The sequence below is a fragment of the Schistocerca gregaria genome, chromosome 4 (genome assembly GCF_023897955.1).
Source record: "Schistocerca gregaria isolate iqSchGreg1 chromosome 4, iqSchGreg1.2, whole genome shotgun sequence".
NCBI lineage: Eukaryota > Metazoa > Arthropoda > Insecta > Orthoptera > Acrididae > Schistocerca > Schistocerca gregaria.
Genome location: NC_064923.1, coordinates 433,303,988 through 433,319,713, shown reverse-complemented (window position 1 = coordinate 433,319,713; position 15,726 = coordinate 433,303,988). Strand labels below are relative to the sequence as shown.

The following is a 15,726-nucleotide window of genomic DNA, read 5'->3' as shown; positions in this document are numbered from 1 at the left end:
CAATATCTGCTCTTGCTAAAAAAAATCATTACTGGATGTACAAATACTCCAGCCAATTAACTGCTGGAAGGTGTTGTATCTGCAAAGTCTTTCCAGGTACTCATGAATTTCCTTTTTGGGTAATCATACAAAATGTAGTCCAGTCTTCGTTCCAAAGTTCCAGACACACCGGACTTCACTGGTCATTCACCATTTATGCAGTGTTGTGTTTGTCATGGCATCGCCAGTACTGATTTGGTCGAGGTAGCTACATATTTTTCTTGGTTAATTCACTCCCAAGCATTAGATAGTTGCATCTATTTTACCTATCTTCTCATTATGACGGAAGGATGGATTTTGGTTTTACCATTCTTCTCTTAGATCATCCTTCCTGGGGAAAATTGGCAATTGTTTACTGAGCCTCATTCTCTAAGTTTTAGCTGGGTACACAGTGTGCAAAGTGTAGACATTCTCCAAGATGGTGCATCCTGGACGATACTTTGTTTATTCAAGGTGGCAACAAGGATACACATGTGGCAGCCAAATAAAATGTGATCACGGCCATAAGAATCAGTATTACGCAAAGTAAAAGACATAGTACTACATTTGGATGGACAAAAATCTAATCCCCAAGCAGTGGCAAGAGAAACACACGTGAGAGTTAAAGGAATGTACAAGCTGTCAGAGCCAGTTGCTCAGTCTTTTGCCAGAGGGGTGAAGGATAAGAAAGAGGGATGAAAATGGGGAGAGTTACCATAAAATTGCCCCGAACCCCGGGCCAAGAGTGACTTACTAGGCAGGATGAGAAGAAAAGACTGATTGTTGAGGACTGCACCAGACATTATTTAAAAACTTGAGAGCTTAGAGGTGGAGTATGGGGTAATAAGCAAGTCAGAGATCACTGAAAAAACATCATGCAAGAGTTAATAAGAAAGGAAAGCTCAGCTGTGGTACACAGGTGGAGATAGGAGGGTGGGGGTGAAGAAAAATAAGACAGGCCAGAAAAGAAAATAATAGAAAACTAAAAAGAAGTGAAGAAAGGAATAGTTATTAAAAGAAATGCTGAGACAGAAGAAATTAACGAAAAATAAGACCAGGTGGATGGCAAGAACCAAGGACACGTTGTAACATCAGTTCCCACCTGCAGAGCTCTGAGAAACTGATGTCAGGAGCAGTATCCAAAGGGAAAGTGTGGTGAAAGAGGCACCAGACGTCATGACTGTCATGTTGCAGACCATGCTCTGTGTTGTTACCAGTACCTACCCTCTGACTATGCCCATTCATCTTAACTGACAACTTGGTAGCAAGTCATACAAATGTAATAGGTAAATAGTGTTTACAAAACAGTTGGTGCACAATGTGTCATTTCGCAGATGGCTCTTCCTTTGATAGTATATCTTTTTCTACTTACAGGACCAGTGTAACTGATGGTAGGAGGGAGCATAGGGCAAATCTCATAGAAGGGACAGTCGCATGGGTAGGAGCCAGAGGGTAGTGCCCAATCATCCTTGGCGGTAACTCACATGAATGTAAAAGGCCAAACAGTGTTTACACAACAGGTGGTACACAATGTGTCATTTCACACATGGCTGTCCCTTTGTAACATATCTTTTTCTACTTACAGGACTGGTGTAGGGGTTGGTAGGAGGGTGCATAGGGCAAATCTCATAGCAGGGACAGTCGCAGGAGTAGGAGTCATGTGGTAGTGAAATGGGAGCAGAAAGAGTTCAGGATCTGACCAGTATATTGCAGGCATTGGGGAAGGGGGGTGTCAATGAAAATCTATCCTAGATGTGGTGGGAAAAATATCAGATAGAATGGACCTAATTTCAGAGCATGATTTTAGAAAGTCATAGCGTTGTCGAAGTAGCTGATTAATACACTCAACACCATCTTACTACTGAGTGATACGAGATGTACTCACAAGTAGTTTCTTTGAGGGATCAGCAGTAACAGTATTGAATGTGACAACCTGGGAAATCTTCTTTTGAACTAGGCTGGCAGGGTAATTACATCCAGTGAAGGCAAAAGTGGGCTACATAACGTGATGATAATGTATGTGTGACAGAAGTAGCTTGATGAGACTGGTAACACTACTGTCTCCATATTGTAAAATACAAAGAAACAATGATTCAAAAAGCAAGTGAATTTTCCAACTATTGTTGTAATCTGTTGGGACATGGGCACAGCTGCTGATTTTGTATATCTGCCTGCTGCTAGGCAGTAGGTACAGATTTTTACATACCATATGTACTTGGCTTAAGTTTCACAAAAGTTTGACTTAATTACTTCTTCTTCAAAACAGAAAAACTATATTTATGATACACTGTCTGAGTTGCGTAATGTGATGGTACTGCATGAGGTACAGACATGGTTTTGACTGATAAATTTGCATACAAGAAGAGAAATGTTGCTAGATATATGAAAAAATGCCAAGTTGCACCATGGCCTACAATCAGCGTTAAACTATAGGTCCCAGGTTATGTAAGTCAGCCTTAATGTCAGACGAAGGTAAGGGGTTACCTTCGTGAATAGGACAATGCTTTATAAAGCACTGTGGTATTCAAATCATATTTTGGATTGGTGACACTTTTAACTTTACCCTATAAAACTGATAACCACTGATTCAAATTTATTCTAGAAGATAGACCAGAGCCCTAATCTATATGTATCTGCTAATATCAGCGTAATATCCAACTAAAGTATACTCCTACATATACAGACATACATGTGCACACACACCTGTACAGCTGGAGAACTGCAGTACCAGCACAGTATATTGAAAGTTGCTGCACAGAGGTGAGTGTGTGTGTGTGTGTGTGCTGATGTTTTTGTTTTGTTTGTGCACCTGTTGATGACTCAGCAGCCCTTCTATGTGAGTTGTTACCTTACACGGTTTTTTTCTTTTTTTTTCTAATATTCTGCCAGTACTTTCCATTACCGTAATACACAATTAATATCAACATTATACACAAATACAAAGGTAACATAGTAACTAATGTTATACTATGACTGTTTGAAATTATACTGAAAGTCACAACTATGAAAGTATAATGGCAAGGACAAGGAATGATGCACTCCATTTCCTTAAAAACATTACATGCACAGTGGCAGTGAGATGTTTTATTCATCCAAACATTTATCTTTTTTTAACGCAACACAGTGAATGAATAAGATCAAATATAAGTACTAAAAGAGCAAACCTGTATTGCTGGAGCACAAGAAAGGGCTTCTGTAAAGCATATCATACACATGTCATCAGCATCTTGCTTCAGTGTGGGATCAGATGAACAACCATGCAGGCATGGAAGGCATTTAGTTTCTCCTTTAATGCCACCACACATATGACCACAGGGATGTATCTTGTTGCAAGCATTCCTGGCATGTTCCTTTTTAGGGAAAAGACAAAAAAAACTCATATATGTAAACAATAAATTTACTTCTTCACGTGCTAATAGTATGTACATTCAATTAATTGCATATGTAAAGCATCCATGTAGAATTTATTGGACAAAACGTCTTCTATGGTATATCTGCACTTATATCCTTCTGAGGTCCTAGGAAATAAAATTATCTTTAACAATCATGGACATTTTTGTTGAAGATGCCGATATTTGGCAGCAAAAATTGAGAACTTATTACTCTGAAACACCTGTATATTGCTGTCTGTGAAGTCATGGAAGCTCAAGTCCATTACCAGAATAATGATCAGTGCAAGACAATAGAAGTATGAGAAGTTATGAAATAAAATAATATCAAAATGAATTAATTATAAATAAAATAATTAGTTTTATGACTTTATGTGAAAATACTCTTCATTAAAGCAAAAATCACAATGACTTAAGTACTGTGAGGTTTTGGGCAATAATTTTTTACTATTTATGATACAAATCAAGGGTGAAAATTGCATTAGTATGCCAGTTTCCATGGAAGATTAGAAAGATGGAAATAACATGCACCAAACATTACAAAATAGATACTATACCAAATAAAAATGCATCACTGGCCAGATACACACAGAGATGAAACAAGTGTGATATTTTATTAAACATATTGGTTACCAAACACTGTATCATCATGATATTGCCTGATGTATGCAAACATGTGTAAATGATGACCATACCAGTCCACAAGTTATGCTACTATAAAATTCTGTTGTATATAGCATGAATATGTCTGTAGTTACATAAAGTTTGTCTATTACTTGGCGTTCTCAAGTTTGATTCCTCAAAGAAATTATTAAATTATTATCTGAAGCCTAAATGGACCTTAAAATGGTGTGACGGTGACATTATATACTGTGTCCTAGAGTGCAAAAGGTGGTGCATTGTGTGTGTGTGTGTGTGTGTGTGTGTGTGTGTGTGTGTGTGTGTGTGGACTGGCAAGAAAAAATGGGGGTGATACATGATTATAAGAACTCAGCAAGAGAGTTCTCTTAGTCTGTATTACCTCAATTCTCCAACTTCCTACTTACATGTGGTGCCCCTATTAAGCCAAGCAACTTAGCGGAAGATTGGCTAACCAACCCCAGTGGGAAACTGAGTTGATGAGCACACAGGAATAGAGGTCAGTCAGTGGAAGGCAACAGGAAACCACCAATGAAATTTTCCCATGAGAGCCCAATGGTTTTGCTCAATTCTAAATCATCTGGCACTCCAAGTCCCCCTATCAGATCACCAGAGAGGGAGAGGAGCAGGATTGAAAAAAGTCTTTAGACCAACACCACAGTGCAAATTATTCCTGTGTATGCTAAGAAAGATTGCAGCATGGCATGTGGAGGGGCTGCGTAAGACAGGAAAACTGGCTATAGGAGAAAAGAAATGAGTTCAAATGACCTGAATATTCTTGGGCTTTGTGAGAATCACTGGAGAGAAAGCTGCCATTTCATGACGCAAGGAAGCAGCACCGTGTATTTTTCAGGTAGTAGTGACCAATGTAGATATGATGTTGCAATAGTTGTTCCAAGAAATCTGAACAACTGTGATCTCAGTTATGAACCCATTAACGAGAGAGGCATCTTGATAAAATCAAATGCTTCCGCATGTACACTCAACATCATCCAGATCTATGCTCCTACTGCTGCAATGTCAGATGAGGAACAGAGGAGGTCTATGAACAACTGGAACAACTCCTTAACATGATCCCTAACAAAGGACAGGTAATAATTCAAGGAGACTTCTGGAGCTACTACCTAAGACACACACTTAAAATCTGTGGTTGGACATTATGGTCTCAGTGAGAGGTTCTTACCAGATTTCTGTGTAACGACTATCTATAACACTATGTTCCAACATCACCTAAGATGACTATACACTACTTGCATATCACATGGTGATTGATTTAGAAGGCAGACTGACTTCACCCTAGGGTGAAGACATTGGGAAGCTTCTGGCATGGACTGTAAGACATTTCCTGAAGGTGACTGTGCAAATGATCATAATCTGCTGTCCATAAAAATGCGGATTAAGCTCAAATCTGCCAAAAAGAGTGGAGAAAGACAAACTTACAAACAAGGAAGCTTTTAGAGAATTTGGCGAGCTTGTAAGATCAAAATTCTATAACATTAGTCTTGAAAAAGATGATGCACCTGCATCACAAACATGGAACCAACTGAAAGAGGTCATTTTCTTATCACTTCTGACACCAGAAATACAAAACACCCTCGGGTATCACAGTCCACATGACAATTAATTGAAGAGAAGCAGTCTGAAGAAGACTCAGGATCAAGACAGATATCAGAATCTGTGCAGAGAAATACAATGGAATTGCAGAAAGAATAGATCACACTTCATCATGGGATCTGTGATGAGATAGAACAACATCACAATCACAGTCAAGTAGATGAATTACATCCTCATAAGTGGGTGGCATGATGAGAATGGCAACCCTATTGGAAACAAGGAAGAAACTGTTGCAAGGTGCAAACAGTACTGTGAAAAGCTGTGTTCTGGGACTAACAACAATAGGGAAAGTGAAGCATTTGACCAACTTATATTGGAACCTACAATCTTAAGCAGCAAAATAGAGAATGCATAAAACGCCTGCAGACTTATAAATCTCTTGGTTTAGAGAAGATAGTTTGTGGAATGCTCAAAGAAATGCAGCAGGAAGGTATTGTGTACTGCATTCAATGTGTACAAGAATATGAGAAACTGGGGAATGGCCAGAAGACTGGTCGACGTCCATCTCCATCCCACTACACAAGAAAGGGTCAATCAGGAATTACTCTGACTACCAAACCATTGCTCTCATATCCCATGCAAGCAAAATTTTGCACTACATCCTGAAAGAGCATTTGAAGCCATACATTCGGTGTTACATATCCACGGAACAAGCAGGTTTTGATACTCAACATACAACAAATATTTTTTGAATGATTTCTTGAAGCCGTCAGCTGCCATTCTCTTTATTTACTATATGATTGTACAATTTCGGACTTAGGCCATTTTCAAGTATCTAGAATGGCAGTTTCCCACATTGGATACATTAGTGACACTTGTGATTTCGATGTAGGAACAAGTCATATCTATCAATATACTAGGCGCATTACAACTTACTTTATGGATGATTTTTTTAGTAACAAATTATGTCCTATACGCCGTTGCTCCTATGGCATCATGTTATGCTCATACATTAGTTTGAGGTGTTCACACTGTTTTAGGAAGATGTTACTTTTGAGCAGTTGTTGAAAAGCTCTTATATATAACATACTTAACACCAGGAAGATTATAATTATTTTATAGAAGACATGACAATAAGCGACAATAGCCCATCCACATTTGCTGCACACTTAAAAGACACCAACCACAAAATACCTAATACAGATGGATCATTTCAAATATTACATAATTTACAGAAAGGAAAAGTCATGGATGTAATGGAAGAAATTGAAATCTACATACATCTAAAAGATCAGTCAGGCAGAATTTTAAATGAGCAAAAAGACCTGTGAAATGGGAAATTCCTAGACAACTTTCTACCAATTCCACAGCAAAGCATTACAGAATCATGGAATGTAAAATTATTGCTACACTCATTAAAAAATATGACTGTAATGTGAAACATCACACAACCATAAAGCAGTTTTTACTAGACTCTCATGGTTCTCAGTACTGTATCATTAGAATACTGTGATTGTGATATGTCGAAGCTTTGTACCACTATTCAAAAATGGCATGCTCCTACAATGAGAGAACAAATATTTACAAGTTATTTTAAAGAAATTACATACAGTCATATTTACACCAATGATGAACTATAATTAAATATAACAGAACAAAAGCATATGTAAGTTAAGTAGCAAATTCCTGTAAAATAATTATAATCTTCCTGGTGTTAAGAACATTATATGTAAGAACATTGCAACAACTGCTCGAAAGTAGCATGCTCCTAAAATAGCGGAAACGCCTCAAACTGATTTATGAGCATAACATGATGTCATATGAGCAACAACGTATATGACATAATCTGTTACTAAAAAATCACCCATAAAGTAAGTTGTAATGTGCCTGTTATATCGATAGATATTACTTTTCCTACATCAAAATCACAAGTGTCACTAATGTATCCAATGTATGAAACACCCGTTTTAGATACCTGAAAATGGCCAAAGGCAGAAATTGTACAATTGTACACTAAATAAAGAGAATGGCAGCTGAGGGCTTCAAGAAATCATTCAAAAAATTCACTGCATCTGCAGACACTATCGCCTTTTAAATTATACAACAAATAACCGAGAAATTGTGAAAGTTCTGTGTTCCTGCCTTCATTTGCATTCTTGACTAAAGAGAAACCTTTGACTGTGTTGTCTGGGATAAGTTGCTAGCAGAGTTTGGGTTCCCACAACATTTGACAGCACTGATCAGAAGTCTATATAGTAATCACCTTGAAGCTGTGATGACAAGTGCCTGTATGTCTGATTTCTTCAGTGTATCAAAAGGTGTCAGACAGGATTGTGTTCTATTTACCAACTTTACAACATTTATACAGATCATGTCGTTAGGAATGCTCTTGATGGGTGGACTAAAGGCATGTTTGGTAGAACTATTAACAACCTCCAATTTGCTGATGACACCATGCTTTTAGTCAGCAGCAAAGATGAACTTGCTGAGCTATTAACAAAAACAAATGACATAGGTCTGTCTTATGAATTGGATCCAAATCTCAGCAAGTCCAAACTTATGATAATTGATCAAGGAGTACAGGTTCAACTCACAGGTCGATTAAACGAACTGAAAGTTGTTCATTCTTTCATCTATCTTGGATCAACCACCTGTGACATGTGAAGATGAGATAAGAAGACACATCACAATAGGGCAGCTGGCTATGTCACCAAGATCTGGCAGAACAGAGCAATAATGAACATCACAAAGGTCTAGCTTGTTGAAACACACTTTTTTTCCATGTTGTTTTATGGCTGCGAGACATGGACCCTTGAAGCTAGAGATAAACAGTGCATCAATGCATTTCAGCTTTGGTGCTGGCAAAGGTTGCTGTGTATAAAATAGAATGAAAGAAGAATAAATGTATCCATTAACTGAGCAATTCAATATCTCCACATACTTTTCTTCTTGTGTCAACCAAAAAATTCTCTTTGGTCTCTTTGTGAGAAGAGATGGAGCAAACCTGGAGAAAATAATCACAGAAGGGAAGATCAATGGCTAGAGACAAAAAGAAAGAGCAGCAAACAAGTGGAGTGATCAGATAAAGAAGATCTTGGGTCTACCTCTTCAACAGGTTCTAAGGGAGCGATGCAGACATTTGGTTCATGGGGTCACGACTCTAAGCAATGAGCACAATGACTTGTAATGATGCTTACAAACATCACATTCCTAAGTGTTACAGACCAAGAACTTTTTATTTTAATGGAAACATGTATGTTATGAAGCAGCTTCAATTAAATAGAAGTTGAAGATGATAACACTGCCCACACAGAATCAAGGCAACAGGGACTAAACTTCGTAACTGAAGCTAAAAAAAAAACATGCAGACATTATTCATAGTAACACAGCACTTTATTCATGATGATATACATCAAAAAATAGTTGACTGATCCTGGCAGTAACTGTATTGCCCTCCCCCCATATCCTCGCATCTTCAGCAGGGCCAAACGTAATTGTATTGTCCCCCCTCCCTCCCTCCCCCAACTGCCCATCTTCAGCAGTACCAAGCATTAAAAGAAGTACGGCTATCAGGAAGACCTTAGGTACAGATGCTGATGACTATTTTTCCACCTCCCATTTCAGTAATTGCATAAGTTGATGGACTGATACAGCAGCATGCAGTTGCACATTGTTGTATGGCAATCGAGATACTAGTAACAAAATACTGTATGAGCTTCTGTATCCTCTCTGCAAAAAGTCTATCTGGCATGCTATATCACTGTGAATCTCTGCACCTCCTTATTTGATGTGAATGGTCATCTATCCAATCATTACTTCATCTCTTGAGAAAGGTGGAAGTCATTGCGGCCACAACCAGTCTATAGAGTGGCTTATCTGTCACCTCCTATTTCAGTTACTGAGTAAATTGTTGGGTTGGGTTGTAATAGCAGCATGTGGTTGTGCAATATTGTGTGGCAGAATGACACCTGATGAAAGCGTGCTTCTTCACTTATACTGAATGGATCTGCATAGAAACTGCAATGTCTGACAACATGCAACCACATTGTTTGTTTCACCCAGCAGCATGAAATTTTGGTTCCCTCAGATGATAGAATTCAGGACATAGTGGCAATCTAGCTCAACAGACAACTTAAAGTTTTTTTAAATTTCCATTCCCACATGCAGCAGCTTTGGATTCGTTAACCCATGTTCCAAACTCTACAATGTGTCTACAAAATGGGAAACATCGACTGATTGCAGACTTCATCAATAGCAATAACTGTTAGAGATTCCAGCGATCTGCTTAATAGTGATAGTGATATAAGTTTTATGAAGTAGATACAGAAGTGACTAATAGATGACAAAACAATAATTACAGAAAATGGACTATGTAGCATGTGAAAACTAGCACAGATGACCAACAAATTCTCCTGTGAAGAACACTCAGTTAGTCCTCCCCCCTCCCCCCCCTTTCTCTCTCAAAATAATCAGTGACTACTTTAAACTTGTAATACTTAGTTTTGATAAATGGACAGTTTTGCAGAAAAATAACATTAAATATATTTCATTGCACAATTTGATTATGTAACCTGTTATTCTTTGTGTATATAATGGTGCCCTCAAAAGCAAAGCACTATTAATCGCTCACTTTCCAAGAAAATTAATAGAAACATCATTTATTTCTTAAAACACAGAGCTCTTCATATGGACCTCGACAGTTTCCAAATATATTATAACTCTTTTTCTTACATGTGTGGATGAACATACATTTTTGATGAAAGACAGACATCCATAATTAATTTGAAATAAATTCACTGAATGTGAAGAACTTGGCTTCAGCTGTGTTAAGTACTGACATACTACCTATTGGCGACATGTGTGAAATTTGTGCTGGACCGAGAGTCAAAGCCAAATTTCCTGCTTATCGCAAGCAGTCATCTCAATAATTAGGCTGTCAATTAGTGCTTCCCATAACGACTTAAACTTCCATATGTCACACTGTTTACATCACTATACAATAGGCTCCAACATTCCTCGCTAAGTGCTTGCAGTTATACTCAGTATTCCTGCACCAGTCAGAATGAGACTATGAGGAATCAAGAATTATGATGTTATCATCTTCTGCCTGCCTTGGCATGCAAAATTTACTTGTATGTCTGGATGCACAAACATCACTGACAAAAGATGGCCAACCAAAATTATTTCAAAATAAATTTGCTGAATGTGAATAACTTGGATTCACCTGTGTTAGGTATAGATGTACTACCTATCAGTGATCAATATAGAGGACTATGGCATAGGGATGTAGACAATGTGATATCTGGAACTTTGCGTCATCAAGGAGGCATTCACAGACAGCCTAATGGCTAAGGCATCCACTCGCAATAAGTGGGAAGTCTGGGTTCAAGTCCCAGTCTGGCACAAATTTCTATATGTCACCAGCACAACTGAAGCCAAGTTATTCACATTCAATGAATTTATTTTGAAATAAGTATAACTGTTTGCAAATGCAAGAGACACTGCAAATCTTAGTACATCAGTTGAAGGATATTTTGATTTTTAATTTACACTGGTGTACAATTAAATAGTGCATCACTAAGATCAGTTGTTTCAAAATATGGCCAACATAGGAGGCATATATGCAGTTTACGAACTATAATTCACCATGTGTGTCAGTCGTTATGGTCCAGTGGATATGAAGACAACATTTTTTTCAAGGGCTGATCAGTTGCAAAATGGAATCACCATTGAAAATTAAAAATGTTTCATTTGCGACATTTAGCTACACCTTCCAATTACTTCTCAACATAGTCACCTCTCTGACTTAGGTATCTGTGCTAGCATGATACCAACTTTTCAGCATTCCCATCATAGAAAGCACCTGCCTGTGCTATCAGCCAATTTTCTACACTGGTCTGCAGTACATAGTCTGTGCCAAATGCTGTCCTAGCAGCATTTCACATGAACAAAGAGATGAAAATCAGAGGGAGTCAAGTGTTGGTGTTGTTACAGGTATCAAACACTTCTCATCAAAAAATGGTCCAGGAGTGTCTCTGTTGAAGCTGCAAAGTGTGGCCAAGCATCGTCACGAAGAAGGACCATGCCTGATGACAACATTCTGCTTTGCTTGCTCTTAATTGCTCTTCATAGACACTGAAGAGTCACGCTATATGAGGCTGCAATGGTCATCACACCATGTTCCTTGAATTCCACCAAGAAAACTGCTTTTTGGTCCCAAAACACTGTAGCCATACACTTTATGATGGAGAATGTTCACTTGTACTTCTTTGCTTTATTTGGGGAACGAGAATGGACCCACCTGTCTGCAATGTTTTACTGTTCCTTCATTTTCCAAATGGACTACTGCATTGTTCCCCAAGACAATTCTGTTCAAAAAGTATTCTTGATCATGGTAGCAATGCAGAAATGTTACACTTCAGAACCCATCTCAAGCACAATCTGTGGTACCGAAGCCTCTCACTCATGATGACACCAGAGAGTTGCATTGAGATTTATAGAAACAAATTACTCAATACCAACAATGAACTAATGATTTTCTCAAATAACCTACTGAACAAGATCATCAGTTGACACTTGCTTCTTTCCCTAACTGTGTGCATCATATTCATGTTTTATGTCCTGCTTCACAGTTCCTGCACCACTGCCACACTTTGCTGTCACTCACGAAAATTTTGCCGTTTACATTACTCATTCCTCAATGAATTTTGGTTGTATTGCCCCCTCAGAATAAAGAAATTGAAAGACAGTACACATTTCATACTTAGCGGGAGACTCTATTGTTCTAGGCTGCTCAATGTGCATTCAGAACTGACAAATGCAATGAGCCACAGTCAACAAGCACAGTACAGATAATGTGCAACACATGTACGCAAAGCTTCACTGGGATTTTAATTTCATGACCAGCTGGACCTCATATTTCATACCATTTTGGTTTTAATTCCACAACTGATTGGACCTCAAGGGAGGGGGAGCCCTTGTATTTCATATCAGATAGTAGGCAGAAGTTGGAATAGACAAAACAATGTATGAGCGACAACAAATTCAGAATGACTGGCCGCTACTGCATTATGAATAATGCAGGGAATCCAGGACTACCAGCAAAAAGACGCAGTCTGTAAGAGAAACTTTCTGCAGGAGCCGTAACAAATTGGCAGTATAAACCAGCTATATATTGCATGTAAGACTGCCAATAGTATGGTTCATTCTTTGGAAATATCATCTTCTGAAAACATACTAAGTGCAGCTGTTGCAAGTGCTGAGCCTCAAGGGTGATACACAAGTGCTGAGCCCCAAGGATGAACAATTAATCTTTGATTTTCTACAGACCTCCACATACATATATATGAATATATCTTTGCATGAAGTTGATTTTTGTTGACAGACTCATCTTTCATGAGTCAGACATGGTGAAACATCATATCTGATAAACTGGAACGTAGGTTTATAAGGAAGCAAAATGTGCACGATTAGTAATACAAACAAGAGCAGAAGAAAAGAAGCTTTTTAAATATGGTGTTATAGATGAATGCTGAAGATCACAATGACTATAGTCAATAAAGTATAAGAAGATCCCTGACAGCTCGCAGCACTTGCCAGCTTTCAACTGCAGGTGATAACAGAAGCCGTCTACAGAGCTGTGATAACAATGACGTGTTGCCATAGAGACATTTACAGAATCGCATTACGTTATTGGTTGACACAGCGGCATGAAGCTGCCATGCCCAGTCCACTGCAACTGTCAGGGATCAACTTGCACCTACTCAACTATAAATCAAGAGATTGATGAAAAGGTACAGCACTGAACAGGGGAGAGAAGAGCTTTGTTGCACAACTTGACAAAAAGAAGGGGTACATTGACAGGACACTTCCCAAGGCATTAAGAATATTTAATTTGGTAATGAATGGAAGTGTGAGAAATAACAACTACAGAGGAAGACCACACAGCTTGAGGCTGTTGCCAAATGGCGGAGAGCTGGGTGTTGGGATCCATGGGGTATCCAGCACATCCCACATTTCCCTGACTGGTTGACTACTTTGACTGCCCCAGGAATTGCCCATACTGAAGTTGACCCTTCATCTGTGGTCGAGTGGAGGTCACTGCAAGATGTGGTGGGCAGTAAAAGACTTCGGAGGGCCTTCCCAGTTCATCTGATGAACAGGTGTTGGGTGTCATCTGTGACTAATGAAGTCCCTGAGACAGATGCATTCACTTTCCCTGAAGCCTAACAGCTAACAAGGCCTGTGCATTCACAATGGGTGGGATTACTGGTAGTTGGGAGCTTCAACAGTAGGCAAATAATGGGGCCACTTAGGGATATGGCAACCAAAGAGGGGGAGGTATCCAGTGTGAACTCTTTGTGCATACTGGAAGGAGTCAATCCAGATGTGGAAACCGTGCTTCTGGGTGCCATGAAGAGCACAGGGTGCAGCCAGCTACAGGTGGTGGCTCATGTTGATACTAATGGTATGTGTCACTTTGGATAGGAAAAGGTGCTCTCTGGTTTCAGGTGCCTAGCTGAAATGGTAAAGCTTGCCCTGCCAGTCTTCCTCGTGAGAGGAAGGCAGAGCTCTCCATCTGTAGCATCGTTGACAGAACTGACTGTAATCCTTTGATACAGGGCTTAGTGGAGGGTCTGAATCAGAGGCTCACACGGTTCTCTGACCATATAGGCAGCAGATTCCTCAACTTGTGCCATAGGGCAGTGGGTTTCCAGGTTGTACTTAATAGATCGGGAGTCCATTATGCACAGAAAGCAGCTAAGGTGGTAGTGGGGGCTGGAGCTAGAGCTAGAAACAGTTGGTATTGTAGTCATAAATTGTTGTAGCTCTGCTGCAAAAGAAACTGAGCTCCAAACACTAATAAAACACACTGAAGCTCAAATCGTTACAGGCATGGAAAGCTCGCTAAAGTCAGAAACAAGCTCATCTGAAATTTTTACTAAAGACTTAGCTGTGTTCAGAAAAACAGATTAAATACAGTTGACGGTGGAGTGTTTATTGCAATCAGAAATAATTTACCTTGTAGTGAAATTGAAGTAGATAGTTCATGCGAGTTAGTAGGGCACAGGTTAGACTTGACAACAGGAATAAATTAATATTTACTTCCTTTTACCAACCTGCAACTCGTAATATACAGTTGCTGAACAATTAAAGAAAACTTGAGTCTCATTTCAAATAGGTATCCCACTCATACAATTACAGTTGGTAACTTCAATCTACCCTCAATGTGTTGGCAAAAATACATGTTTACAGTCAATGGTAGGCATAAAACATATCTGACATCGTTCTGAATGCCTTCTCAGAAAATTATTTTGAACAATTAGTTCAGGAGTCCACTAAAAGTGTAAATGGTTGCAAAAACATATTTGATCTCTTTGCAACAAATAATCCTGAGCAAATAGGGAGCATCATGATGGATACAGGGTTTAGTGATTACAAGGTTGTTGTAGCAAGACTAAATACCACAACATTAAAACCCACAAAAAATAAATGCAAAATACATCTATTTTTAAAAACAGATAAAAATTCATATGAGGTCTTCCTAAGAGACAATATCCACTCCTTCCAATTTGATTATGTAAGTGTAGACCAGATATGGTTTAAATTCAAAGAAATAGTATTGACAGCAATTGAGAGATATATACCAAATAAACTAATAAGAGATGGTGCTGATCCATCATGATACACAAAGAAGGTTGGAACACTGTTGCAAAAGCTATGAAAAAAGCATGTCAAATTTCAAACAATGCAAAAGCCCCAATCCAGTTAAAGTTTTATAGAAGCTCAAAATGTAGCACAAACTTTAATGCGAGATGCTTTCAACAGTTTCCAGAATGAAATTCTTCCCAAAATCTGATAGAAAATCCAAAGAGATTCTGGTCGTATCTGAAGTATACCAGCGGAAAGATTAGATTAGATTAGATTAATACTTGTTCCATAGATCATGAATACGACACTTCGTAATGATGTGGAACATGTCAGGTTAATGAAAGATGTCTGTACAAGATATTACATTACACAAAACATTGCATGACACTAATGCTTAAGTTAGTTTTTTTTCCCTCCCTTAATTTATATCTAAAAATTCAGCCACTGAGTAGAAGGAGTTGTCAACTAGAAATTC

At 38.6% G+C, this 15,726-nt stretch overlaps 1 protein-coding gene across 1 annotated transcript in view; it reads right to left on the bottom strand.

Annotated features, from left to right (window-relative positions):
- Positions 1 to 15,726, bottom strand: part of LOC126267346 (E3 ubiquitin-protein ligase MYCBP2) — a 1,244,949-nt gene that overhangs the window by 18,509 nt on the left and 1,210,714 nt on the right. The window contains exon 70 of the mRNA XM_049972469.1: positions 3,183 to 3,368. Within this exon, the coding sequence (XP_049828426.1) occupies positions 3,183 to 3,368 (186 nt within the window). The remainder of the gene's footprint in view (positions 1 to 3,182; positions 3,369 to 15,726) is intronic.